General features: G+C 42.0%; 1 protein-coding gene across 1 annotated transcript in view; it reads left to right on the top strand.

Moving 5' to 3' along the window:
- vps16 (vacuolar protein sorting 16 homolog) overlaps positions 1–27,365 on the top strand; it is a 238,271-nt gene that overhangs the window by 151,925 nt on the left and 58,981 nt on the right. Inside the window, exon 21 of the mRNA XM_034179871.1 lies at positions 13,892–13,974. Coding sequence (XP_034035762.1) covers positions 13,892–13,974 — 83 coding nt within the window. The remainder of the gene's footprint in view (positions 1–13,891; positions 13,975–27,365) is intronic.

The following is a 27,365-nucleotide window of genomic DNA, read 5'->3' as shown; positions in this document are numbered from 1 at the left end:
GTTACACATATACATGTGTGTGTATATATTTTCCAAGTTATTCCCATTGGTGAAACTTTTCATTTTCTGCCTGAAAGCTTATTAGATGAGTGTGTTCAGGGCTCTGTTTGTTTACTAAATACACACGTGTTACAGACTTTGAAATCCAACAGCAGGGATTGATATTATCCAAAGATTTATGAACATACAAATTAACCTGCCTATCTTTTATCATGATTTTCTCCATTGTGCGATATAAAAGTGTCTTATCGTAGCGTTCGTGTGTATGTGCATTATAACGCAGCGCACGAGCGACGTTACGATATTCTTCAGAACGACAACATACGCAACATGCATCCAGCAGCAGACACGTTGCTGTCATAGACAACTGCCTGTAAACTTTTATGGCAAGTTCTAACTTTCTAAACAGCGTAATTTGTAATGAAAGCCGCTTCATTTGTGCGGCTCTTTCGGCACCATGTTTGTTTTTTCAGACAGCAGTAAGCTCCTCCTACCCCTCCAAACGGAGGGATTTGTAGCCCTTCACCTTCCCCTCCGCCTCGCTCCAAAAAGAGGCACTTTTACCCAGAATCCTTTGCGATCTGTCTGTTACAAAACCTTAGAATTAGTGCATTATTCAACATTAAAAGATATATGTTATATTTTAACTTTGTACAAATGACATAATTGACATTAATGGAGTTATTCTATCGGTATTAATGTTATTTATAATCAAAACCATAAGTCAGCATGACTTTATTTTTCAAGACCTGCGCCTGACCAGAGTGTTATTGATAGAGAGTTGGCTTTATAGCTGCTCTTGGAGTGTCTCTGTGCCAGGAGCTCTGTAGTAAATAAGAGCTTCCAGCAGGGGCAGAATGTAGAAAGAAAAGTGTGGTCTCATTGTTGGGGTCTGTTTTTATTTTTAATATTATTGTAAGCTATTAAATTTGTTCTACTATTGGAATTTATCTGTTATCGGTTATCTGTAACTTCCGATACATTTTTAGGTGGTTTATTGTTTTATCTTTATCAAAGATAACTTTTCAGTTATCTGATTGTCTGTTATCGAAGTAAATTTTTTGGTTATCTGTGCCCACCACTGTTGATATTTTACCCTGATTTTCAAAATATTCTACAATCTTTAGCTGTGGTTTTTGACATGGTTTAACAGTCTTTTCAGGCTTCATGAATTTCATGTAGTTTAATTGTTCTGAGTTGATGCATAATTTGGTTTACAGTTAAAAGGAAAATCATTCCAGGTCCAACTTCCACGTCATGATTCTGCCATCATGTTGCAAAAAAAAAAAAAAGATCCAGGGTCATTGTTTTGGCTCAGCTCAGTGTTTGAGTAAACTTTACTGTGAAGTTGTAGCTTGAACCCACAGGGCGTCATTCAGCGTCAAGGCCTTATGTTTGAAGTAACATTCACAAACGTTACATTATGTTTTGCTAATCTGTACCACAGCAAACAATACAAACAAGAAGTTAACATAACCGTAACATCTTCTTCCTGTAAGTTTACTGGCAGTCGGCAAACATGTTGGTGCGTTACTGCCACCAACAGGACATGAGTAGTAACAGTACTCATTATATGGAATGGCCCTTTTCAAAATAAATTTTATATAATATAGATTACTCTATCTTCAATTGATTTTATGACATCTTTCACTTCAGTGTGTTCAGTGACCATATATAATTCACATTGTGTTCTAATAAATTGGAATCAGAATTTTTAATGAAACTAGTGTGTTGTCCGTGAGGATCCATGTGCTCCAGAATGTTAATTTACTGTCTTAATGTATTTATAAATTGTTTAGGTTCTTGTTTTCATATACTATATACAAGGTCTATTAGAAAAGTATCCGACCTTATTATTTTTTTCAAAAACCATATGGATTTGAATCACATGTGATTGCGTCAGACAAGCTTGAACCTTTGTGCGCATGCGTGAGTTTTTTCATGCCTGTCGGTTGCGTCATTCGCCTGTGAGCAGGCTTTGAGTGAGGTGTGGTCCAGCCCTCTCGTCTATTTTTTATTGCGAATAAATGTCTGAACGATTTGGAGCTTTGCTGCATCAATTTTTTTCCAGAAACTGTGAGAGACCTCCAGGTGGACACCATTTGGAAAATTAATATGGCTTTCAGGGACGATTTTATGGGGATTACACAGATTAAGGAGTATTACTGCCCCTTTAAGGACGGTCCACAACTGCTGAGAGCGCGGTGCGCTCCCAGCCCCCATCGACAGGCTGACACCCCACTGAAACAACCAGATCATTTCCAACGTGAAGGCTTTGTTGATCCGGGACCTCGTCTGACTTTCACAAAAAGGCAGATGATGTGGACATCGGCACTTTATCTGGCACATTCCACCGTTACAGGAGTTTTTTTCATGGAAAAAGAAGCTGAGGGACGCGCCACGGCTCCGTTCATTACGCGGGACAAAACCACCTCGGTGTTGGTCTCACAGGACGGCTTTCAGGTGGATTTCAGACGGATTCCAGTTGCTTTCCAGTTGTGTGAATATCCGATTGTGATTGTGCATGAGCTGGACATGCCAGAACTCGTCCCGTGAGGCTTCATCACGGCATTTCATTGTGCTGAGCGGCTGCACTGCGATGCACGGAACTCCTCCGCACGTCTGTCTTAATGTGCGGAAAAAGTGCTGATGTCCACGTCTTTTCACAATTCCTGTGCTAGTCAGAGGACATACCGGATCAAGACAGCATCCAGTTTAGAAATGAACGGCACATTCCACTGTTAGGAGTTTTTGTCATGGAAAGAGAAGCGCGCTGGTTTTTCCAGCGGGGTGTCAGCCTGTCGATGGGGGCTGGGAGCGTGCCGCGCTCTCAGGAGTTGTGGGCCGTCCTTAAAGCAGCAGTAACACCCCGTAATCTGTATAATCCCCATAAAATCGTCCCTGAAAGCCATATTAATTTTTCGAACGGTGTCCACCTGGAGGTCTCTCACAGTTTCTGGAAAAAATTGATGCAGCAAAGCTCCAAATCGTTCAGACATTTATTCGCAATAAAAAATAGACGAGAGGGGTGGACCACACCTCACTCAAAGCCTGCTCACAGGCGAATGACGCAACCGACAGGCATGAAAAAACTCACGCATGCGCATGAAGGTTCAAGCTTGGCTGATGCAATCACACGTGATTCAAATCCATATGGTTTTAAAAAAAAAATAATAAGGTTGGATACTTTTCTAATAGACCTCGTATATTAGGGTGGTCATAAAAAAACTTCAAGTCTCACCCTCTAAATTTGTTGTACCTAACATAAAAACACATCCTGTACAATTTCATAAAACTCTAATAATTTTTACTGGTAGCACACAGCCATTAAAGATTTTGCTCGCAATAACTTTGTCATATAGTATGGTCATTTCCAGATATTTCCAAATTATTTCTGTCAGTTTAATATTGATATGTCAGGACAGAAATTATGGCAATACATTGGAAAGTCAATTCTTTTCATATCCCATAAAAATAGTAAACACTAAACAATGAATTGTGAGATGCAGTTCTTCTCGTACATGTATCATGCTCCTACAATACCTACATACTGGGGTAGCGAAGATTTTGTAACAAACATTGTATTTTTATTTTATTGATCAAATAGTTTCATTATTGATAAATTTAAATAAGTCTATGCTTTATATATTTCCACATATATTTTGATCTAGCTCCAAACAATAATATTCTTTATGCCTTGCAGTACTTAATATTCAAAAATGTATGAATCAGCACAAGAACCAATTATACAGCTGTGTAACATAAGAGAACATCCTTTACATGATAATGATATTTAAGTTGCTTGCATCATGACCAAGACTTGCTGCCGTTTCAGTCAGAATATAGGTGGCACTTCTGTCTGTTGTTTTGGTCCTATCCAATGCTGCTGCAAGTCCTGGTGTTACAACAGCTTTAATTTTACTGGCTTTTTGTGGCACTGGCATAACAAATTCTTCATCTGGACTTTCTGTGTTCTCTTCAGTCTGGCTGGAGACAGTGTCAGGTAGTGAGACATTAGATGGTCCAGGCTCCTCCAGTTTCTCTTTGTATTTTGCTTCTGCAGCTTTCCTTTTTTCTGCTCTTTGTTCTTTGGCAGTTTGTATTTTATCTATGCCTGTCATGCATCCCCTTCTACCTTTCTCTCGCTGAGCAAGTAGGAACTGTCTGTCATCTTCAAACTTTATCATTGTTAGGACATCCTGATGTGCCATGTCAAACAAGTCCTCCAAAGATTCACAAAACACTGTTTCATCTTTCTTCTGCTTGTCTGTATTGCGATTCTTGGTCTTTTTCAATGTTTTCCATTTTCCGAACACCTTTTCTAACTTTGTGATCAGATGCTGCTTTGCCCTCAGTGGGATTCTAGCTTATTGTGGGCAGTCTAAGGCACACCTGTGCACTAATTATGGTGTCTAATCAGCATCTTGATATGGCACACCTGTGAGGTGGGATGGATTATCTCAGCAAAGGAGAAGTGCTCACTATCACAGATTTAGACTGGTTTGTGAACAATATTTGAGGGAAATGGTGATATTGTGTATGTGGAAAAAGTTTTAGATCTTTGAGTTCATCTCATACAAAATGGGAGCAAAACCAAAAGTGTTGCGTTTATATTTTTGAGTGTATTTACAATCATATTACGTACTTACATTGAGCTTACTAAATAAAATCTCACACACACATACTCACGTTTTTAATATAAAGGTGATTTACTGCCCCCTGCTGGAATGGCGTGTGAGTCCAGAATGTAGTTAGCAATGTTATATATAAAATTCTTTTTATTGTTATTTCAAAATTTAATCCACATACAGAAACAGAAGAACAAGAGAACAATAGAACAAGCATTAGTGCTTCCAAGTATGAAAAAAAAAAAATCAGACCACATTAAGGTAAACAAATAGATAAATGATGATGGCAACACAAATGTTCAAGACAACGAAGAAACATCACAATAGTGATTAGATCAGAACCAATCAGATTGTAAGGTTCGGGGCTGGACTCTAAGGTGGATTTTTTTTTATAAAAAGATTAACAAAAGGTTGCCAGATTTTATTATAAGTCTGTAAAGAGCCGTTCATGGTGTGCCTTAAATACTCCAGTTTTAAGTGGGACATAACATCTTCCAGCAGAAGTTTATGAGAAGGCAGAGCTGCTTTTTTCCAGTTGAGCAGGATCAGGCGTCTTGCGAGCAGAGTTATAAAGGCGATCGCGTTGGCTTGCTGGGCTGTCACAGCTGTATCCGGTGGGGTGACGCCAAGCAGGGCCACCATGCAGTTTGGACCGACAGGCTTGTTACATAGGGAGGAGAATGTTCCGAGTAGTTCTTGCCAGAAATTCTGAAGTTTAGGACACAACCAAAACATATGACTGAGGCTTGCCGGGCCATAGCCACACCTTACACAGGATGAGTCAGAACCTGGGTATAGTCTGGAAAGTTTACTTGGAGATATGTGTAGTCTGTGTAATATCTTGAACTGTATTAAACTATGTCTGACACAAATCGATGAGGTGTGAATTCTAGTAATTGCCGATTGCCAGGCCCGATCAGTGAATAGTTCGCCTAATTCCTCCTCCCATTGATTCCTCAGGTGCTCTGTTGATGGGGATGACGCACCTTGAATTTTACTATACAAAGATGACACCAGACCCTTATCCCATGGGTCTAACTCTAAGCATTCGTCCAGCCAGTTCTTTTGTGGAAGAAAAGTTGTTTTCACAAAACTGCGAATCTGTAGATATCTAAAGAAGTCCGATTGTGATAAGTCAAAATCCTTTTTCAACTGCTCAAATGAGGCCAATTCGCCATCTTTGAAAAGCTTCTTTACACATGACAGACCCTTCCTTTGCCATGATAGAAAAGACGGGTCGATCAAGGAGGGGGGGAAATTAACATTAGAGTGAATGGGAGTTGCAGCTATGGCGCCTTTAAATCCAAAGTGAGTACGGAATTGAAACCAGATTCTCAGTGACCCCTTGACTATCAGATTGTTTGTCCAGTGATGTTTACTCAGAGGTAGCGAGCTACACAATAATGAGCCAGGTGATGCTGGGTTGCAAGAATGTTTCTCCATCGGGACCCAGGCTGGAACCTCCATGTCCGAAGCATCTGCAAGCCAAAGTAGCAATTTCTGAATGTTCGTGGCCCAATAGTAGTGAAGGAAATTTGGTAGAGAAGGCCCACCATCGTCTCTCGGTCTTTCTAGAAACTCTCTCCTAATTCGAGGTATGTTTCTATTCCAGAGAAACCTGGACATGTGACTATTCAAATCTTTAAAATAGGATTTGGGAATGAAAACCGGTACAGTCTGGAATAAATAGAGAAGTCTGGGCAGAATTACCATTTTAACTAAGTTGACCCTTCCGACTAGCGACAATGGGAGTTTGGACCAGTTCTCCATGTCCTGTTTAGCTTTATCCAGCGCGCCTGTAAAGTTCTTGGAGAACGACTCGTAGTTATAAGTAACACTGACCCCCAGGTAGCTAAAGTGGTTTTTACACACCTTAAAGGGGAAGGTCCGGAAGTCCAACTGCTGCACGTTCCTATTTATTGTAAAGAGAACGCTCTTAGAAAGATTCAACTTAACAATTCAACAATAACTTGACACCTGACCAAATGAACTAAAGATTTCAAGAGCATAGGGAATGGTGCTGAACGGATCTGAAAGAAAGAGGAGGAGGTCGTCAGCATACAGAGATACTTTGAGTTTGTCCTCCTCTTCGTACTCCAACTAGCTGTGGATCGTTTCTCAGTCGTACTGCCAAGGGTTCAATAACAATATTGAATAAGGGGCTAAGCGGGCAACCTTGTCTGGCCCCGCGAGATAGAGGGAAAAGACTGGACAGATCCTTGTTTGTGCGTATTGCTGCTTGTGGCGACGCATACAGAATACTAATCCAGGAGCAGAAGACAGGACCGAATCCAAATTTTTTCAGTGTTGCAAACAAAAAGTTATATTCCACTCTATCAAAAGCTTTTTGCGCATCCAGGGAAATTACTATTTCAGGTTCGAAGTTGTTGCGCTGATAGATCACATTGTATACCCGACATAAGTTACTAGATATGTCTCCTTGAGATAAACCCTGTTTGGTCTGGATGTATCAACTTTGGAAGAGCCTTGTCAAGTCTGCCTGCCAATACTTTTGCTAGAATCTTATAATCGCAATTCAGGAGGCTAATTGGGCGGTAGGATTCACACAGCAATGGATCTTTTGCTTTTTTAAGCAGTAATGAGATTGTGGCATGTGTCATTGTTGCAGGTAGAGTCTTCCTGTCATAAACCTCTTTGAAAACTTTCGATAGCAATGGGACCAGTTTGGTTGCAAATAGTTAAAAAAATTCAGCCGGATATCCATCTGGGCCAGGGGCCTTGCCGTATTTAATTTTTGTAATGGCATTACTTATTTCTGACTGAGTGATGTTGGATTCCAACATGTTTTTGTCATTGTCTTCTAAGATGGGGAGGGGTAGGGTGCTCAAAAAATTTTCAACTTGAGTTGGGTCGGCAGCTTCAGAAGCATACAACTTCTCATAGAATAGTCGGAACTCATTGTTTATGTCCTGTTGGTCTGTTAATACATGTCCGTGTTCATTTTTTATTGCAGAAATAGAGCCTGCAGCGGTTATTTGCTTAATTTGGTGGGATAATAACTTGTTAGCGCGATCGCCATGCTCATAGTGGGTGAGCCGAGACCTCAGATGGAGATCAATTGCTTTGACATTCGTAATCGAGTCATATTCGGTCTGGAGTAAGATTCTCTTCTGATGTAATTCATCAGAGGGTGATTCTGAGTGCTGCCGATCCAGTTCCTTTATGTACACCAAAATTTCCGACGCTCGCTTCATCCGCCTCTTTTTCTCTGCTGCCGTATAAAATATCACCTGCCCTCTCAGATAGGCTTTCAGAGCTTCCCAAATGGTAGAATAGCTTATCCCGGGGGTCAGATTCAGTTCCAAGAAGAGGTCAATTTGACTATTGATAAATTCCACAAACCTTTCATCAGATAAATGCCTGATATTTAACCGCCACAGAGGGGGATGAGCGATATTTTCTGGAAAATTCAATTGTAGAATTACTGGTGAGTGGTCTGAAATGACTATACTGTCATAATCTGTATGGGTGGCCAGAGGCAGCAGCTTATGGTCAATCAAAAAGTAATCGAGTCTCGAGTAACTTTGGTGTACTGGCGAGAAAAAGGAAAATTGTTTGGATGTCGGGTTTTTAAGCCGCCATGGATCCACCAACCCATAAGCTTTGATGAAATTGTTGACACACAAGGCGGATTTACTTAATGTTGACACTTTGGTGCTAGACCGGTCCAGAGCCAGGTTCAGGACGCAGTTCAAATCGCCCGCCAGTATTAAGTCATGGGAATCCAAGTCAGGCAGATTGGAAAATAAAGTTGTAAAAAAGTTTACATTGTCCCAGTTAGGGCCGTAAACATTGGCAAGGACGACTGGCCTATTGTACAGAGTCCCTTGGGTAATGACAAAACGACCATTCTTATCCCTTATTCTCCTAGTCTCTATGTATTGCACCTCCCTGTGAATTAGAATAGCTGTTCCTCTACTCTTACTCTCGAAATCCGAATGAAAGCACTGTGTAAAACCACCCCTGAGAAGTCTTGAGTGGTCTTTATTGACCAATTTGGTTTCTTGTAGATAAACTATCTGGCTATGTAATTTCTTTAAGTGGGAAAATATTTTATTGCGCTTAATTCGACTGTTTAAGCCACGAACATTCCAGCTCACCAGTGTAGTGGGGCTACCTGCCATTCATAAGATATAAGAGAGATGGTAGTAAAGTTGATGAAAGAGTAGCGGCCCATAAACATGAAGAAAAAAAACAAAAAAAACACACACACAAGGCACCTAACCGTTCGCCAACAGCAGAACGCAGAATACAGAACACAGGGAGTTGAACATCTCAAAAAACAAAAAGAAATTGGAAAAAGAAAAAGAAAACCCAGTCCCAGAGGGGGGCTCGTGTGCTTCCTGGTCTCCAGTGCTTACCATGGCGGCCCCCACAGGCGGCAATATTAACATGCTGATTATAACGCAACCCGCGTTGTGGTAAGTATTGCAAACAAGATAATATATGTCTGTATATACAGGTGCCCACGCACCTGCACACCCTCATATGTATATACACACTCAATTAGAATAGGAAAAACATCAAAGCGTTCCTTCTGTCCACTCTTAAACTTGAGGCAGTCCAGTGAAGCGAGTGTAAGAGAAATAGTAAAAATCAAAATCATCCTTAATGCTTCACCTGGGTCCAATAGAAGTCTTCATCTGACAGTTCAGATGGACCGAACATGGCTCCATGCGTAACTGGCACGGAAATTACGAGCAGAATGTCCTCCGTATTTATCCCTTCATTATTTCTCTCAGGATAAAGTCCTTTGCACGCTTGGGATCTTTAAACGTATGTTCTTTCCCATCCCTCGTGGAGACTCTCAGCGTCGCCGGATATCTCAGCCCATAGCGGACTCTGACACAGCCCCGGAGCATGTTTCTCACTTCCGTGAACTCAGCGCGTTGTTTACTCACAGCTTGTGTATAATCAGGCAGGATGCGGATGCGGTCTCCCTCGGTGGTTGTTATCCCCCGTGCCTCGGCTCCCTTCTTCAGAAGTGCCTCTTTTTCAGTAAGATAATGACACTTTACAACAAAAGCGCGTGGTGGCTGGTCATCTTGTGGTTTTGTGCGGAGGGTCCGATGCGCTCTGTCCAAGCACGGAGGCTTCTCCAAACCGAGCGCAGCTTTCAGTATTTCCGCCATGTACCTGGAGGGGGGCTGCCCGTCCTCTCTGCCCTCTTACTCCAGTGATCTGAACATTGCAGCGACGTGAACGTGCCTCTAGGTTCTCACATTTGGATTTGACCGCAGCGAGCTCCTTCTTCACTTGTGCGATGTCTTTCTCCAAAGTGGCAATAGAGTCCAACTGAGCTCTGACATTTTGTTCCAGCAGTGTTGTGCGGTTCTCGGCCTCGTCTAGCCTCAGATTAATTCGCCCGATGGCGTTGCGCACCTCCGTCTGAGTCTCATTGGCTTTTTCTTCTATCTTATCGAGCAATTGTTGCTTCAGCGCTTGGATTGCTTCCAGAACTTGTTTGTTAGACTCAGAAGTCACCGGTGGCTCTGTATGAGTTGTGCTAGCATCGACCGGGCTAGCGCTAGCTGCGGCTCTCGTGTCTTGCTCGTTCCTGGTGGTGTTAGGCGACTTTTTTGGCGGCATCATAGAGGTGAGCAGGTAGCGGGCTAATATTCGTCACTGCACTAAAGTGTAATTATGTTGTGTTGTTTTGGAACGTAATAGTCAGAAAACAAGGAGTTCGCCTGCGGAGCCCGACAAAACATGTCTTCACACGGCGCTGCCCATCCCGGAAGTCCTGTAGTTAGCAATGTTAGTTAATATCCATAGCTTTTCCAAAAAAATTAGTCCTATCAACGTTCTGTTTTGGCTGCCATCATCGTTGACCCAAAATATGTAAGTATACCAAATGGCAAATGTCAGCTGTCCTCAGTTTTTCCGTGAGTGAAATTACACACATGCAGGCACAGCTTTTTCTTTTTCCAGTATTCTGTCGCAAGCAGGTGCTTCTACTTCTATTTTAGACACAAACAGAGATGGTGGTGGAAGACATCAAATGCAGTACACTTCCCACTTTGGTGTCAGCAACAAAACTAAACTAGCTAACTAACTAAACTGACTAAACCAATTTAAGTACAAAAAGTACTAACATGAACCACAATAATATTTAAAGCCTCAAACTCCCATGGTGCATTGCAGCATAATGTCCATTGTTTACTGGTTATATAAAACTGCTAATTTCTCCAAAGATGTTTGTCTTATCAACTTTCTGTTTTTGCAGTGTTCATCCTTGGCTCAAAATACAGAAGCATGCCAAACAGGAAATGTCACCCCTCTCCGGTTTCTGCATGATCAAAACCATACGCACACATACAGAGGCCACTTGGCTATTATAATATAGAAGATTGTACTGAATCAGTTCACCCACTGAGCTATCAGTATAATTAAGGATGGGGCCGATCTGATCCAATGTTGGTATCAGAAGCCAAGGTGGTTTCTTGTTGCGTTTTGGAAATGAGGAAATGTGCTCCATCCTGAAAACGGTTCATGTACTCAGAGTGGGTGTGCTATCTGGTGTTCAAGCGGAGATTCTCAGTCAGCAGTACCAGTCAGTGTTTACTCCACCAGACCTGATATCAGTACCTGACCTGGGTCAGAGTCCTTATACCACCATGCCTGACATCACTTTTACCACCAAGGGTATCGAGAAACTTCTTCAGGACATTAATCCAAAGAAGGCTACTGGACCTGATGCTATCCCAGCTCGCATCCTTAAAGAAGCAGCCTCAGAGATTGCTCCATTACTTCAAATGATCTTCCAGCAGTCTTGGAAGACAGGGGAGGTACCATCCGACTGGAGGCAAGCAAACGTTATTGCCATCTTTAAGAAGGGAAGCCGTACTATACCAGCTAACTATCAGCCAGTATCCCTCACCGCAATCCCGTGCAAGCTTATAGAACACATTGTCTTCTCTAACATCATGAAGCACTGTGATAGACATGGAATTTTGAAGCATTACTAACATGGTTTCCGTAGGCAGCATTCTTGTGAGACTCAGCTTCTTATCACCTTATACGAACTCCAGAGATGTCTAGACAATGTTTCTTGGCTTCTCCAAGGCTTTAGACAAGGTTGATCACCGTTGCTTGATCCATAAACTCACTTATTATGGGATAAGAGGATTTTCCAATATTTGGGTCTCAAGATGGCTTGCAGACCACACGCAGGCTGTTGTTGTTGGAGGTGAGCGCTCTTCTGATGCCAGTGTTACCTCTGGAGTGTCTCAGGGTACAGTCTTGGGCCCTCTCCTATTCTTATTGTACATCAGTGATATAGGAGAGGGTATAACATCTCCCATTCAGCTTTTTGCTGATGGCTGTCTTGTATTGGCCTATCAGGTCACCAATTGAGGCACATAGGCTTCAGACTGATTTGACCTCTCTTGAGAACTGGTCTCACACATGGAGGATGACTTTCAGTATCAACAAATGCTATAAGTTGTCAGTTATGCGAAAACGGCATCCTTACAGTACTAGATATCAAATTGACAAACTGTTGACTGATGTCCCCCACAATCCCTATCTTGGGGTTGAATTCCAGCATGACCTTAAATGGGATCAGCATATTCAGAACATCTCCTCAAAGGCCAGTGGTGTATTATGTTTCTTGCGGAGGAATTTGTCATCTTGTCCACCTGTGGTGAAGGAACAGGCATACTTCACGTTGGTACGGCCACATTTAGAGTATGCAAGTGCTTCCTGGGACCCTTATCTCATTAAAGACAAGGCTAAGCTTGAGATGGTCCAGCGCCAAGCAGCCAGATTCGTTTGTAATAAATATAGGAGGGAACCGGGAATTGTTACCAACTTTTATCACACTCTGGAGTGGCAGCCACTGGAGCATAGGAGGGAAGTTAGGCGACTTGTTATGCTGCACAGGATAATCAACAAACAAGTTGCAGTGCCCCTGCCAACGTACATTCTGCCTACTACCTGTACTGGGAGGAGGAAGCAGGACTTCATCCAACTCACACTATAAACTGACCACTACTGACAGAACTTCTTTCCACGAACAATTGTTGCTTGGAACCAATTACCGGCCAATATTGGATCATTGCCCCTAGAGAATTTTAAGTCTGATGTTGCTTCAGTTCTCCTGGCATCATAATCCTAGAACTGGAATGCACAGTTTTTAGCCATTTTAGTTTGCATGTGATTTAAATTTTAGTTTGTGCATTTTTTTTTCCTAATGTAGGGAGATGTTGCCACCTTTAGGTGCTCAGTGTGATGCCCACCGGCAGTTACTGAGGATGGCTGTAGATGTAGAAAACCCTCCTCTATACCACTGATAATAATAATATTAAACCGAACAGAGCTCTGGTATTTAAATAGTATCTGTATCGACAGATATCCGAATTCAAGTATAGGGATCTGAAGTGAAAAAAACATGGATTGGTGCATGCTTAAGTATAATGTAATAGAAATATTAAAGTTCTTGGGGGGAACACAAGCTAAATTCTATCTTTAAATTTGCAGTAAATTATGTAGAGCAGGGGTGGGCAACTTGTTCCAGAAAGGGCCAAGAGGGTGCAGGTTTTCTTCCTGACTCCACCAGGTGATTTGACTGATTAATATCACTTTGAGCAGATGGAATCAGTTAATCAGTTTAATCGCCTGGTGGAATCAGTGGCTGCAAAGAAAACCTGCACCCTCTTGGCCCTTTCTGGAACAAGTTGCCCAAGCCTGTAGAGTATTGCTGTGTATCATACGACAGCTGTATTGTGATCTGCACCAATACCCAGCCCTAATCTAGGAAGTAATTTCTGTACAGTAAAGGTTTTGTGTTATGTTTCATCATTGCACAGACTTTCGCTACAGTTCTCAGTGGACTGTTTTTTATGTTTACAGTATCTGTTAGATTTGAACATCTCAGCACAGACCTCAATCCTGCTCCTGGTGGGCAGCACGTTGCCCAGCATGTTTTACAACTCTCTACTCCACCCACAGCTAATTAACTCAGTCAAGTGTGCTCAGCCAATCAGTAGTTAGGAAACACCAGTGTTCATTGACCAGATGTGACTACAGCAGGTAGACATGGAAACTATGCAGGACAGGTGCCCTCCAGGAGCACGTTTGGAGATGTCTTCTTTAGCACGTCCAAACACATATGAATCCTTTCTACACTTTCATCTGTAGTCTGAAGTAATAAAGCATGGCTCTCTGAGGCTTGTATGCTTTGGTAACTGATGATGCTATGATCCCATCTTGAGGTCACTTCCTTTTTATTTTCTGTCTAGGATACCATTGAGACTCTGCTGGCTCTGGGTCTCCACAAACAGGCTGAACAACTTTACCGTGATTTTAAAGTCCCTGACAAGAGGTGAGCTGGAGGAATTTCATTTATTGCTCTATGATCAGACTCTATTCTAGGATTAGACTAATTACCATTCCAAAATTCAGGTTTGTTTAAAGCATCAGGATTCAATTGTATCATTGTACAATTAAAGTTGACAAAAAACTGCTCCCACTTGTGCAGATTCACTTCCTTTGAATGCTTAAAACTGCATCCCCACTGGGCTGTTTTTAATTTGGGGGTTAAAGGCTGTTCTGTTCCTAATGACATCTGCATCAGATGATAAAGTGATATGCTTAGGTTAGAGTTAAGGAAAACTATGGGTTTGTGGAGGTTAGAGCCACTGGCCAAAATGAGAGAATTATTGCCAGTCAATGCAGTGTCCTCTGGAATATATGGACACCAGACTGTTTCTTTGTTTTTGTTTTGTCTAACTGTCTCAACTCTGTTTGCTGACCCAGAGCAACTTCTTTCAATTGCTGCTACTTTGCAGTAGTTGGCAGAGACACTGAAATAGCACCATGGCCAGTTTCCAGGAGCGCAACACTGACTGACTGAATGTGAAACATATGTGCACACTTGTGAAAATGACTATGATTGTGTGAAGAAATCTGGAGTAGCAGAGAAGTATGTGAAATGATGGTTCTTGGTCCAGAGAGACATGAACATCAATTTGAGCAGCTAACACTTTACTCATGTGTCATTCATCACACCATCAAAGTGATGAACCTTGGGGTACTTTTTGGTCCTTCATTGTCCTTTGACCTCCACATAAGAGATATTACTAGGACTGCTTTCTTCCACCTGTGAAATATAGCGAAGATTCGTCCCATCCTGTCTATGGCTGATGCTGAGACCCTGATCCATGCGTTCATCTCTTCTAGATTGGACTACTGCAATGTTCTATTTTCTGGTTTAGAATTCTTTCTGACTCCTCCCATGTTCTGCACACGCAATACGAGTTGCTACCATCAGGCCAGCGTTTCAGAGTCCCCCATTGCAGACTGAATAGATATAGGAACTCTTTTGTTCCTATATCAATCATAGCCCTTAACAAATATCATAATAAACACCGCTAACAATCAGGCACATTAGGAGGTTTTAGTACTTGTATGTTTTTTTTATTTATTTTTATTCTCTATTTATGTATTCATTTATTTATTGTTATGAACTGTTTATGTCTTGTTCTGTATCTTTGTATGGGTCATGATTTTTGAGAAGTCCAAGACAAATTTCCCCATGGGGACATTAAAAGTATATATCTATCTATCTATCTACTGCAGTCCAGCGTTAGGGGCCTCCAATTGGTTCAAAATGCTGCTGCCAGACTTTTGACAGGAAGCAGAAAGTTTGACCACATTACACTCATTTTGGCGTCTCTTCACTGGCTTCCTGTCCCAGTGAGATCAGATTTTAAGGTTCTACTTCTAGTCTATAAAATTGTTCATGGACTGGCACCTCCCTACCTAGCTGACCTGATTAAATCCTATGTATTGGCCTGTACTGGCTCTGTGTTCTCAGGGCGCAGGACTACTTTGTGTCCCTAGGGTGAATGGAAAAAGTCTGCGAGTCACAGAGCCTTCTCTTAATGTGCGCCTGTTGTGGAATGTTCTCCCCGCAGAGATAAAACATCCTGTGGAGACATTCAACTCCAGACTAAAGATGCATCTCTTCCCCCTCTCGTATGCTTACCATACCAGTGTATGGAACTATGCTTCCTCTCCTTTTAATTTATATTATTAACAACAAAACAGGTCTTGGCCTCACTAAATCTAAATTCTGGTTCTGTTAGTGAAGCACAGTTCTAGCCGCAACCACCTTAGTATTCTCTGTTTCCCTGTTGATTTACTGCTGGTGAACTCATACCTTAGGTGCAGTTGTTTCCGGCCAACTGATTCTGCTCTTTGTCTCTCGGCCTGAGGCACTGACGAAAATTTCAACAGATCCTTGCCTCGCACCCCAGCGTGCCAGACTTTTTCAATTCAATTTCAATTTATTTTCATTTATATAGTGCCAAATCACAACAGAGTTGCCTCAAGCTGCTTCACACAGGTAAGGTCTAACCTTACTAACCCCCAGAGCAACAGTGGTAAGGAAAAACTACCTCTGAGTCAGAAACTAACATCAGGATGCCCTGGCCATTGCACTAATGACTGGAAGTTGTACCTCTTTGGGACCTACCAGTGCTGTACATGGACATGCGTGGATTAAAGACCTAAGATTTTTTAGTTTCAATTAAGGACTCTGTATTTGTTGCTCTCCTGTTTTTTTCTGTTTGTTTTCCATTTCCAGTTTTCCTGTTTTATTGGGTTAAGGTTCCCTGTTTTCCATTATTGGTTGAGCTAATAGAATTAATCAATGGAATAGTTTTGACAGTTTGGTCTCCAAAGTAAAGGTCAAACAAGGTCAACGTCCATTGGATTCTTTGACATGTTACATGTGCTAACCTGTAACATAACTGAGCATGACACATGGTCCAAACTATTCCTTTTTAAAATCCTGTTAAGTCAACTAATAATTTGCATCACTTTTTAACAAAATTGGAGCAACTTTTAACTTCTGACCCATGTACAAGCTAAAGCTGACCATTGTCACTATTCTCAATTCAATCCAAACAACTTTATTGATCCCTACAAGGGCAATGTTCACCAGCAGTCACACAGCCACCCGCAATGTGTGTCAAAAACACCACTCCATATTAAAACAACAAAGGTTAGTAAGCCCATGAATAATTAAAAAAATAGGAAAATAAATAGACAATAATAACAACAATCGTAACATGACTGATGATGATGAAGGAAATGTCATTTAAAATGACCGCTGTCTGTGTTCAGCAGTTTGATAGCAGAAGGAATAAAAGATCTGGAGTATCTGTTCATTCTCCCCAACAGTACATATTAACGGCGTCCTGAAGGCATCACTGTGAAGTGACCGGACAGCACAGGATCAGGGTGGCTGAGAATAAACTAAGCTTTCTTCTTCACATGATTCTCCCAAAATGAATGCAAGTCTTTGCTTCACCCACTTATTTTAGAGCAAACTTTGACCATGCCATTCAGGCTGTTTTTGTCCTTAATAGACAATCCATTGAACCAACAAATACAAGAAAATGATAAAAGCCTTTCAATAAATGAGCAATAAAAGTTACTTAAAATCCTCACACTGACATTGAAAGAGCTCAGCTTCCTCACCAGATGGATTCTCTGTTGTCCACGTTTGACAATAAACTCAGTGTTGATGTCGAACATTAGTTAAGAGTCAAACACTGTTCCAAGGGATTTATAAGACTCAACCCTTTGGACCTCTACACCGTGTATGACACTAGCTTTGTGTGCCGTGTTGGTCTGCCTGAAATCAATGAACATTTCCTGGGTTTTAGACACATTCAGGTCAAGGAAATTATCATCACACCAGTTAACAAACTCAGATAGTGCAGGACCATGATCAGACTCTGAGCCTTGTGGTAGAGACACGAGGACAGTGTCATCAGAAAACTGTTCTCCTGAGAGGTCCTGCAGATAAACAGCAGAGGGCACAGCACACATCCCTGAGGTGTCCCTGTGTTTGACACAATGGTAGAAACACCTGCTGAACCCTCTCAGTGAGAAAGTTTACAATCAGCAGGAGAAAATGATCAGGGAGGTTAAAATACGATGACAGCCTCTCAGTCACAATGTGAGGCTGCATCAGAAAAATCAGCTAATAAGTCTTGCATGAGATTGTGGCTTATCCAGGTGCTTGTAAACAGTGTCCATTATGAAAAGTTTCACATCCTCCACACCTTTCTTTGGCTGGTAAGCAAACTGCAAAGGATCCAATTTACCATTTACAAAAAAAACAAAGTAATATTTTTCAGTATTTTCTCAAAGTTTTTCATTACTAGTGATGTCAGTGCCACCTTAATTGTGTGTGTGTGTGTGTGTATGTGTGTGTGTCTGTCTGTCTATGGGGGGGACTATTATAGTGGAATTATAAACATTTTTTGACCAACTGCCATTTGATACTGAAAAACAAAAATAAATAAAATCATTCATTCATCTTCTCTTCTACCGCTTAGTCCAATTAAGGGTCGCGGGGGGCTGGAGCCTATCCCAGCAGTCATAGAGCATGAGGCGGGGTACAACCAGGACAGGACGCCATACAGACTAAATAAAATCAATAAATAATAAATTCAAATTGATCAGAACACTTACTCAGAAGCACAATATATAAAACATTTTAATAGATGAAACAAAAATGAATAAAACAATTTGTGCTGATTTTTTTTTTTATGATCATTTTTGGTGATTTTTATTTTGTTTTTTATTAGTTTTTATTTTGTAGCACTTGCGTCATTCAGCGTGACAGAGACCATGTCTACTACTGCTCAGCTCCATCCGGCTCAGGGTGCCGCTCTCATTGGAGCGACACCACCCAGATTGATCTCTTTCAGTGCAGCTTCTTGTTCTGACTTTAACACCAACTTAACAACCAAGTCCTTCATCTCCAACTGTAAATGGTCATCAAAACATTCCAGTCGTATCTTTCTGAACTCTTCTGCATCAAACTCCATCGTGTCGACGTTTACAATGTGCTGAACAATAACAGGTGAAGTTGAACATAAGTTTCTTAAATATTTATTACAGCCGCTCTTAAAACTTCAGTTATCTTTATAATTTCGTTACTGGTAAATTTTAGAATTAATTTAGATGAGATATACTCATTAGTTCACAGGAATATATCACAATTATCTGGGAACTATTTTTTGTGCAGGAATACATCAAGCACAGAACACAGAAACTGGACAGTTGTTCGGCCATAACGAGAGCGTCCACTTTTAGCTTGTCCTAAGCTAAGCTAGTGGCGCTCGTGAGAGTGTGACTCAGCTCTTCTGCTATGGTGCTGTGATGCTAACGGTGCTCACTGGTTTACTGAAGCAGCGTTCACAAAGCGGGGTGATTGCTGGCAATATTTGGCACGTTTTCGCTGAAAAAAAACTCAATTTACGTGATTGGGGTGTAATGTCTTTCAGTGACGCCTTAATTTATTTGGCTTCATGCTGTTCGTTGCCAACATTTTAAGGCACAGCGGTCTTTGCTCGTCTCCCACCGTAGTGCGGAAGAAACCCTACATAGCGCTGCGTTCCATTATGCTGGAGTCCTCAATACTCCGTGCGTCCACTCTGACAGTGAGAGCACCACTGCCACCAACTGTAGTGGATGTGCATTTACACTTTTTTCTAGTACGGAAAAAAAGCATGCTCCCCGTGGTCACCCCCACCCCCCGGCATCACACCGCGCTCCCCCCACTATTTAAAGAAGGGCTCAGTTAAACATATCCCAGCATGCCTTAACCCAGCCACTACATCCTGCTATTGAGGTGGGTTAGTGGGCTACTGAGGTATTACCTAGATTTACAGAATTTGACAGTATCTCACTAGACATGCTGACAAAAGTCGTAATGTCAACAAAAAGCACAACCTGTTTATTTGATCTTATACCAACAAAACTGTTTAAGGACCTGTGGTCCACTCTTGGGCCGACTATGATGGAAATTATTCATCTCTCATTAACCTCTGGATCTGTTCCTAAATGTTTCAAATCTGCATTGATTAAACCATTACTTAAGAAATCTAATCTAGACCCTAGTGTATTGAAAAACTATAGACCGATATCAAATCTATCATTTAGCCCTAAAATTCTGGAAAAAGTGGTGTCACGGCAGCTCGTAGACTATCTTACTGAGAATAATCTCTTTGAGCCACTGCAGTCTGCTTTTAGAAAATATCATTCCACAGAGACGACCTGTCTATGAAAGTGTCCAGTTTGTGGATTCAAACAGACTTGTAGCATCTCACAGAATACTGTTTATTTGGTGCCCAAAAATAAATTCAGCCAGAATTCAAGATCACACAGTTTCTCAGGAATCTGCACAAATTTGCCTGAAGAACTTGCAGGCATGCATACAAATGGAGATCTGAATGGAATGTGGGTACTCTTTGAAAGTTGCTGGGGATTGTACTGGATTTGTCCCTGCCCATAGGAGGAGATGTTTCATATCTAAGAGCTCTCTGAATATTATCCAGAGGAGTCGTCGTGCACGGCATGATGGAAATTCTAGGCTGCCCAGGGACCTAAGGCAGTAGGCTGTGACGGCCCTGAAAGTAAAGGAGGAGGCGCATATTAGAAGATTTTGATATCAGGAAACTCGCCATACATCATCATGTGACCTGCTTCCAGAGGACCCTAAGGACTTTTTTCCTCCAGACCTACATGTTGTCTGACAGTAGTTATGGCGGCTAAAGTTTGGTCCCACTGGTCTGGCTACTTTAAACAGCTGATTCTCCAGCTGGAATGTTGGATGTCTCCAGTACTGGGGTTTGAGGGGCTGCTGAGCTGAGAGCTCAGCTTGAGTGATCAGCATCTTTGGAGCTCCTCCAGGTGGGTGGAGGTGCTGTTCTCTTGACATTGCAAGCAGTCTTTGTTTCAAGCTGCAGTGTTTTCTGATTACAACACTAAGTGCTTAAATGGTTCGGATGTTGGGTCAGGCTGCAGAAACCAGCACCATGGCAGTCTTGGCATGGAAGGCTTAGCTGACCTTAACTTTGTGAACAATATGTGATTTGTTTTTCCCTTGAATCAGTGGATGCTCTGATTGGAACACTTGAGAAGCTGAATGTCTGGATTTGTTCTTGTCTTGGATCCAGATTAAGATCTACAGTGGGTTTTCAGTAACTTCCTGGACTCGGCCATCAGACGTATGTCTGTATGTGGTCAAAGTGTTCAAAGTGTTGAACTTGTAGAGACATTCACTTACAACCCCAATTCCAATGAAGTTGGGACGTTGTGTAAAATGTAAATAAAAACAGAATACAATGATTTTCAAATCCTCTTCAACCTATATTCAACTGAATACACCACAAAGACGAGATATTTAATGTTCAAACTAATAAACTTTATTGTTTTTGTGCAAATATTTGCTCATTTTGAAATGGATGCCTGCAACATGTTTAAAAAAACTTGGGACAGTGGCAACAAAATACTGGGAAAGTTGATGAATGCTGAAAGAACACCTGTTTGGAACATTCCACAGGTAAACAGGTTAATTGGAAACAGGTGAGTGTCATGGTTGGGTATAAAAGGAGCATCCCCAAAAGGCTCAGCCATTCACAAGCAAAGATGGGGTGAGGATCACCACTTTGTGAACAACTGCGTGAAAAAATAGTCCAACACTTTAAGAACAATGTTTCTCAACATTCAGTTGCAAGAAATTTAGGGATTCCATCATCTACAGTCCATAATATAATCAGAAGATTCAGAGAATCTGGAGAACTTTCTACACATAAGTGGCAAGGCCGAAAACCAACATTGAATGCCCGTGACCTTCGATCCATCAGGCGGCGCTGCATTAAAAACCGACATCATTGTGTAAAGGATCTTACCACGTGGGCTCAGGAACACTTCAGAAAACCATTGTCAGTTAACACAGTTCGTCACTACATCTACAAGTGCAAGTTAAAACTCGACCATGCAAAGTGAAAGCCAAACATCAACAACATCCAGAATTACCACCGCCTTCTCTGGGCCCAAGCTCATTTGAAATGGACAGACGCAAAGTGGAAAAGTTGCTGTGGTCTGAGTCCACATTTCAAATTGTTTTTGGAAATCATGGAGGAAAAAGATCATCCAGATTGTTGGTAGCGCAAAGTTCAAAGGCCAGCATTTGTGATGGTATGGGGGTGTGTTAGTGCCCATGGCATGGACAACTTACACATCTGTGATGGTATGGGGGTGTGTTAGTGCCCATGGCATGGACAACTTACACATCTGTGATGGTATGGGGGTGTGTTAGTGCCCATGGCATGGGCAATTTACACATCTGTGATGGCACCATCATTGCTGAAAGGTCCATCCAGGTTTTGGAGCAACACATGCTGCCATCCAAGCAACGTCTTTTTCAGGGACGTCCCTGCTTATTTCAGCAAGACAATGCCAAGCCACATTCTGCATGTGTTACAACAGCGTGGCTTTGTAGTAAAAGAGTGTGGGTACTAGACTGGCCTGCCTGCAGTCCAGACCTGTCGCCCATTGACAAAGTGTGGCACATTATGAAGCGGAAAATATGACAACGGAGACCCCAGACTGTTGAACAACTGAAGTCGTACATCAAGCAAGAATGGGAAAGAATTCCACCTACAATTTATTTGGCTTCATGCTGTTCGTTGCCAACATTTTAAGGCACAGCGGTCTTTGCTCGTCTCCCACCGTAGTGCGGAAGAAACTGTCAGATCCCGTTTTTATTTTTTTTAGATACACGCGGCACACGCTCACCCTCCGATGAATGTGTTTGTGTACTAAAAACCAGCTCTCCGTCTCTGGGGTCCGACCTTCGTGTCTCCACGGGTATTACCCGGCAGGGCTGCACAAAGGCTGTTCAAGCTGGTGGCGAGGAGATTCCTCTAGCCGCTCACTGCCTCCATCTGGACGTCCACCTCGCTGACGCTGATCTCGCACCCCGGTCGAATAGCCTCCTCTGGAACCAGGATACGAGCCGGCCACGCCCGTTAATGGCAGCTCTCCTCTTATGGATCAGGGCTCTTGGAATGTTGCTAGATTTTAAATTTAGTGACTCGTACAGCGAGTCCACAGGATGCGTTAATTTCATTAAAAACCAGACTAACCTTTTAGAGCACTTTTTGATGTTATACACCCAATAAACTTTAACTTTTACACCTTAAGAAGCATCGATAAATCCAATGTCCGAGCCTTAACACTTTAACTGCATGCTTGGAAATTTATTGCAGGTTTTGCAAGTGCTGACAACATAATCAAAATAGGTTATATGATGATAATTTCACAACAGTAATTCAAATATAATCAGAATAATAATTGGCAGAGATTTTTGTTTTTGATTCAATAATGCTGTCTGATCTCACTTTGACTGGACTGGATTAACTTCTTAACAATTTTTCTAGGAGTGATGGAAGGAGGTTTTTGATGTTAAAATCCCCAGTTCGATGAACTTGATTTCCTCTTCATCAGCTATTAGTCGTTAGCTGACCACGATCCTTGTGTGATGTTGTAATCCTTCAGGAAATTCATCCACATAAGAGTTTATTCCTTCTTCAATCAACCAAAAGTTGATCTAATCCATTCTGGTATGATGTGATGTTCCTTGAGAGAGAAAACATTGAAACTTCCTCACTCAGACTTGAGGCCAGTGATTATTCTCCAATGCTCTGCTACTCCGTGACTGGACGGGCTGAGTGGGAGTTGAAAACTCTCTCAAATGATCTCTTATGTCTCCAATCTTCTCACTCCACGATTCCAATTGCTGCTCACAAGATGGTCAAGTCTTGTGATCTCCTTGTAGCAGGGGAGAAGTGACAACAGCACCTCTCCCTGGAAGAATAACCCCGTTTCCTGGTGTTTTGCAGCTTATATATGAGCTTGACTCTTGTTGTTCTTCAGATGATCTTGGTTACCATGGGGACGATGGTGACTCAAAACCTCCTCCCTACTCCTTCCCTTACTGGAAGCCATGTGCAGCCCTTTGCCAGTAACTTATTTCTCAAGTTCCTCTTTTCTGTTAACACGTCAGCTTTTCTGAGAATTCATTCTTTTTAAATCATGTCTTTAGAATCACATCAATCATATTCAATCATTACATTACAACTCTCTTTCACATAAAAACAATTCATATGATCATATACAACATTTTCATTCCTTATTATTCATTTCATATTTTATCACATCTTAATCATTTGATCAGTTGTTTATCATCAGCTTCTCTTGCTCTGCTAGCGACATCACTACCTCCCTCTTTTTCGCTAACTGCAATGAAAAACAACTTCTTCACTTCCTCTTTCTTCTGACTGCAATGAAAAACAACTTCTTCAGTTCCTCTTTCTCTCTAACTGCGCCCTTTATGAAAAACAACTTCTTCAATCATTCATTTCACTTATTTGTAACATACTTTTTCTAATCAACTCTTACTTTTATTACATTAATAGTTCATTTAATCATACTTGTTATGTTAGAATCATCTTAGACATATTCCATCGTCTTCACCACTGAGTTCATTCCATGGGCCTCCCCATCTGCAATGGAAAAGTCTGGTATGACCTCACTTAGTCCGGGAAAGTACCAAACACTGTCCAGTTTAATCCAACAGCATGTATATTAATCCAATGGCACGTACTATATTCCAAGATGAAAACAAGCTAAAAGCAAGCTTAAAGTCATCTTTCTTGACACCCCCTCCATGACTTGAAGCTCCGCCGATCTCTCTATACTTCCATAAAAACATCCCCGTCGTCGTCGACAGGGTGAAGGGTGAGCACCTCTTTCTCATCCACCATCGGCGACAGAACAGGAGGAGCTGGAGTTGAACGACACTCATCCAGCACCACGTACTCCTCTCCGCCCATCTGTAGATTGCTGTCGCTGTCAGAAGGCTGCTCTTCCAGTAGCGATGCTTGTGATGGTAATTCCGATGGAGATGGAGTCGCCTCATATTCCTGAGATGATAATCCGTCAGGGAACGATGGTGCACATGGTGAAGTGGGGGTGACGGGTGTATAACACGGTGTAACTGGTGTAGATGGTCGTGGTGATGTATCCTTCGGTTGAGGTGAAGCTTCAGCGTGAATATCCTCAGGCTCGGGCTGTTGAAGGTGTTCGTCCAGGAACACCTGTGTGAGGGCCCCCAAACACCAGTTCATATCCTCGGTCTGTACTCCAACCTCCGCAGTGTGCTGTGGAGATGAACGTGGAGCTGGTGGTAATGAAGGACCAATGGCCACGATCCGGCCATCGGCAAGATGAGCTGTGGAGAATCTTATTCCCGTAGGGTACATCCACATTTTGGTAAACACAGGGCAATACGTATATCCTTCTGGAGACACTATAGTGTCAGCTCGTATTTGATCAACCAAAAGGGAATGCCAAATCACGGTTGCCTCAGCCTCAATTTTTAGGTATGTTGCTGTTGGTACCTGGGGCAGAAAAGATGTATCCTTCCGTCCCATTATTCCTCGTGCCACTTGAACAGTGAAGTTGTTGCTATAACACGTCGGGCACCACAGAGTCGGTGTTACCTCCCAGAAGTAGATCGCTTGTTCCAGGGTGGCTTGACAATGAATACATCTTATATCCCCCTATAGTGTAAGAGGAAACATTAGTCTTTTAACTATTATATTGCAAGCAAGCAAAAGAGTTCGTCGGGATTATTCAGATGCATGCCAGAGCTGCCTCATGATCACCGTAGGAGAGTGGGACTGTGATGATGTTACCATTCCCGCTGTAGCTGAAGGAGCTGTACGCAGGAAGCAAGCATCATAGGTCGTAAACCATAACAGGAGTAGTTGACTAACCATGGACAGCCAGTATAAAGCTGATAATATTCCCCATCCTAAGGCCCAAATTATGATAAGTTCAAGTTTGTAGAGCCAGGGTTTCTTGCGTTGTACGGCTCCAGTTAACGTAGCTATGTACGCCAATAGGGTCAGGGCCATCACAGCTTCGCACACAATGTCAGCTATCACTGCCGGGGTGTAAAAGATTGCTGTCATATCTATCATCATCCAAATCGTAATTGATGTGTACTGCCATATTCCCCGACAGTCAAACTGGAGAGTAAAGCGACCGAGGACGTGAGTGATGAATAAAGACAACCCTAAGTCACTCTGACCGTAGTTAAGATTGATGATCGCCAATCTGACACATCCATGTAGTAGCGTTACTATTCGCAGTGGTTGTCGTAAGTCCCAACGGCCGACACAGCAGTATAGCAGCCATATTAACAGTAGTGCAATAAACTCCACTCTACTCACTTTGAAGATGGTGTCATTTATGCCGCCAGTATTGTTGGACATTGTGCTCTCTTATTCTTTTTACTTATCTCCTTAAGTTTGTACGCTATGTAGATGCTTCTTCTTCCTTCACTCCCCCAAGGCAGAATGAACAGGGCGTGTCTCGGCATCGGGCTCTGTAGGCTCCATCGCTCCTCCCCTAACGGAGGAGGGGCTCAATTTCACTGCGTTGTGTGCTCCTCCCACACAAGTGCAGGGCGGCTGCGAAACTTCCTTTTATCAAAACATATCCAATTACTGCAGCAATAATAAGTCCTATTATGATTAACAGATAGAGCCAAAGATATCCAAACAAATGTCCAATCCAACCAGTCACTACTTCGAGACCTTCTTTAATGACTTCTCCTGTCTCTGCTGCAAAAGTGGTGATGATTCCTCCAGCGATTGTGTTCTTTCCCACCAAGAACATTCATGCCGACTTCTTCCTTTTCCACAGCTTAACCAATGTTCTGCAGGCGATTCACATGTACCATTATTGTAAATCTGATTGGGTCCCAACCATTCATAACCGACAATTTCTCGTCCTTCGCATAGATTTTTCTTGAAGGCATATCCTTCTTCAAGCATTATCAAAGCATCTCCAACAAATGGCACTATGTGGCCTAGGATCTGCTTCCTTTTCGACATTCCATGTCCCAAGACAGCCTTGGCACATCCAACGTTGGGTGGAAAAGCTCTTATCCATTCGCCTGCACTATTCTTCTCCCAAACTGTTTGATGGCCATAAGTGTCATACTCGCCGTCATAGTAAGCATCACAATATTCTTCCCAGCTAGGAACTTTTCTACAATTTTGGCGGGCAAGGCTTATTGTGCATGTGGTATTACGTTTATTACAAATCATTTTCCATGGCCGTGGCGTAACATAAGGATTTGGTCTCCAGAGTACACTAGACCAAGTAGCTCTATCTCTGGAGTAGACTGTGGCGATGTATTGATATTTAACCCAATAATTATTACTTTGATCTAAACAGGGGAATACCCAATCTTCAATTTCATATTTCTCCATTCCCCACCAGGTGACGTCCTTACTACGCCTAACTCCTTACTGCCATGCTTGAAGGGTCCCCTTAATGGTTGGAATCTGTAACAACTTTGTACAGTTATATACCCATCTTAGCCAATTCCCTGTCTTAATTTGGTCTATGGGACATCGGGGGGATTTACCAGAACCTTCAGCCAAATTATTATGGTATTCTGTCTCATGTAAGCTTCCATAGATTTTATTTGCCACGCATTGATCAATTTTGCTAAAATCATCCCGAGGTACTAACCTTAGCTCATCAGGCTTTGGTAGTTTTTGCACATAGAATTTTGCTTTATGTGGACCCCGCAAACTATGCCCAGTCCACGTGTTTCCCTTTGGAAAATTCCCCTCAGAATGTAACCGTGGAACGCTCCAGACCCACGGAAAGGTGTCGTTAAGCCATTCATCATGTTTTGCCTCTTGTTTTTGTTTCCAAGTAATCCTGTCTATCAAATCAATAACTGGTGTAAGCACCATATAATTTTGAGATTTACATCCAATAGGTCGATTCCAATAACATCTATCTAATTTTGCTACTTTT

The sequence above is a fragment of the Thalassophryne amazonica genome, chromosome 1, assembly GCF_902500255.1.
Source record: "Thalassophryne amazonica chromosome 1, fThaAma1.1, whole genome shotgun sequence".
Taxonomy (NCBI): Eukaryota; Metazoa; Chordata; class Actinopteri; order Batrachoidiformes; family Batrachoididae; genus Thalassophryne; species Thalassophryne amazonica.
Note: the sequence above shows the minus strand (reverse complement) of the source record. Positions and strands in the feature narration are given on the sequence as shown.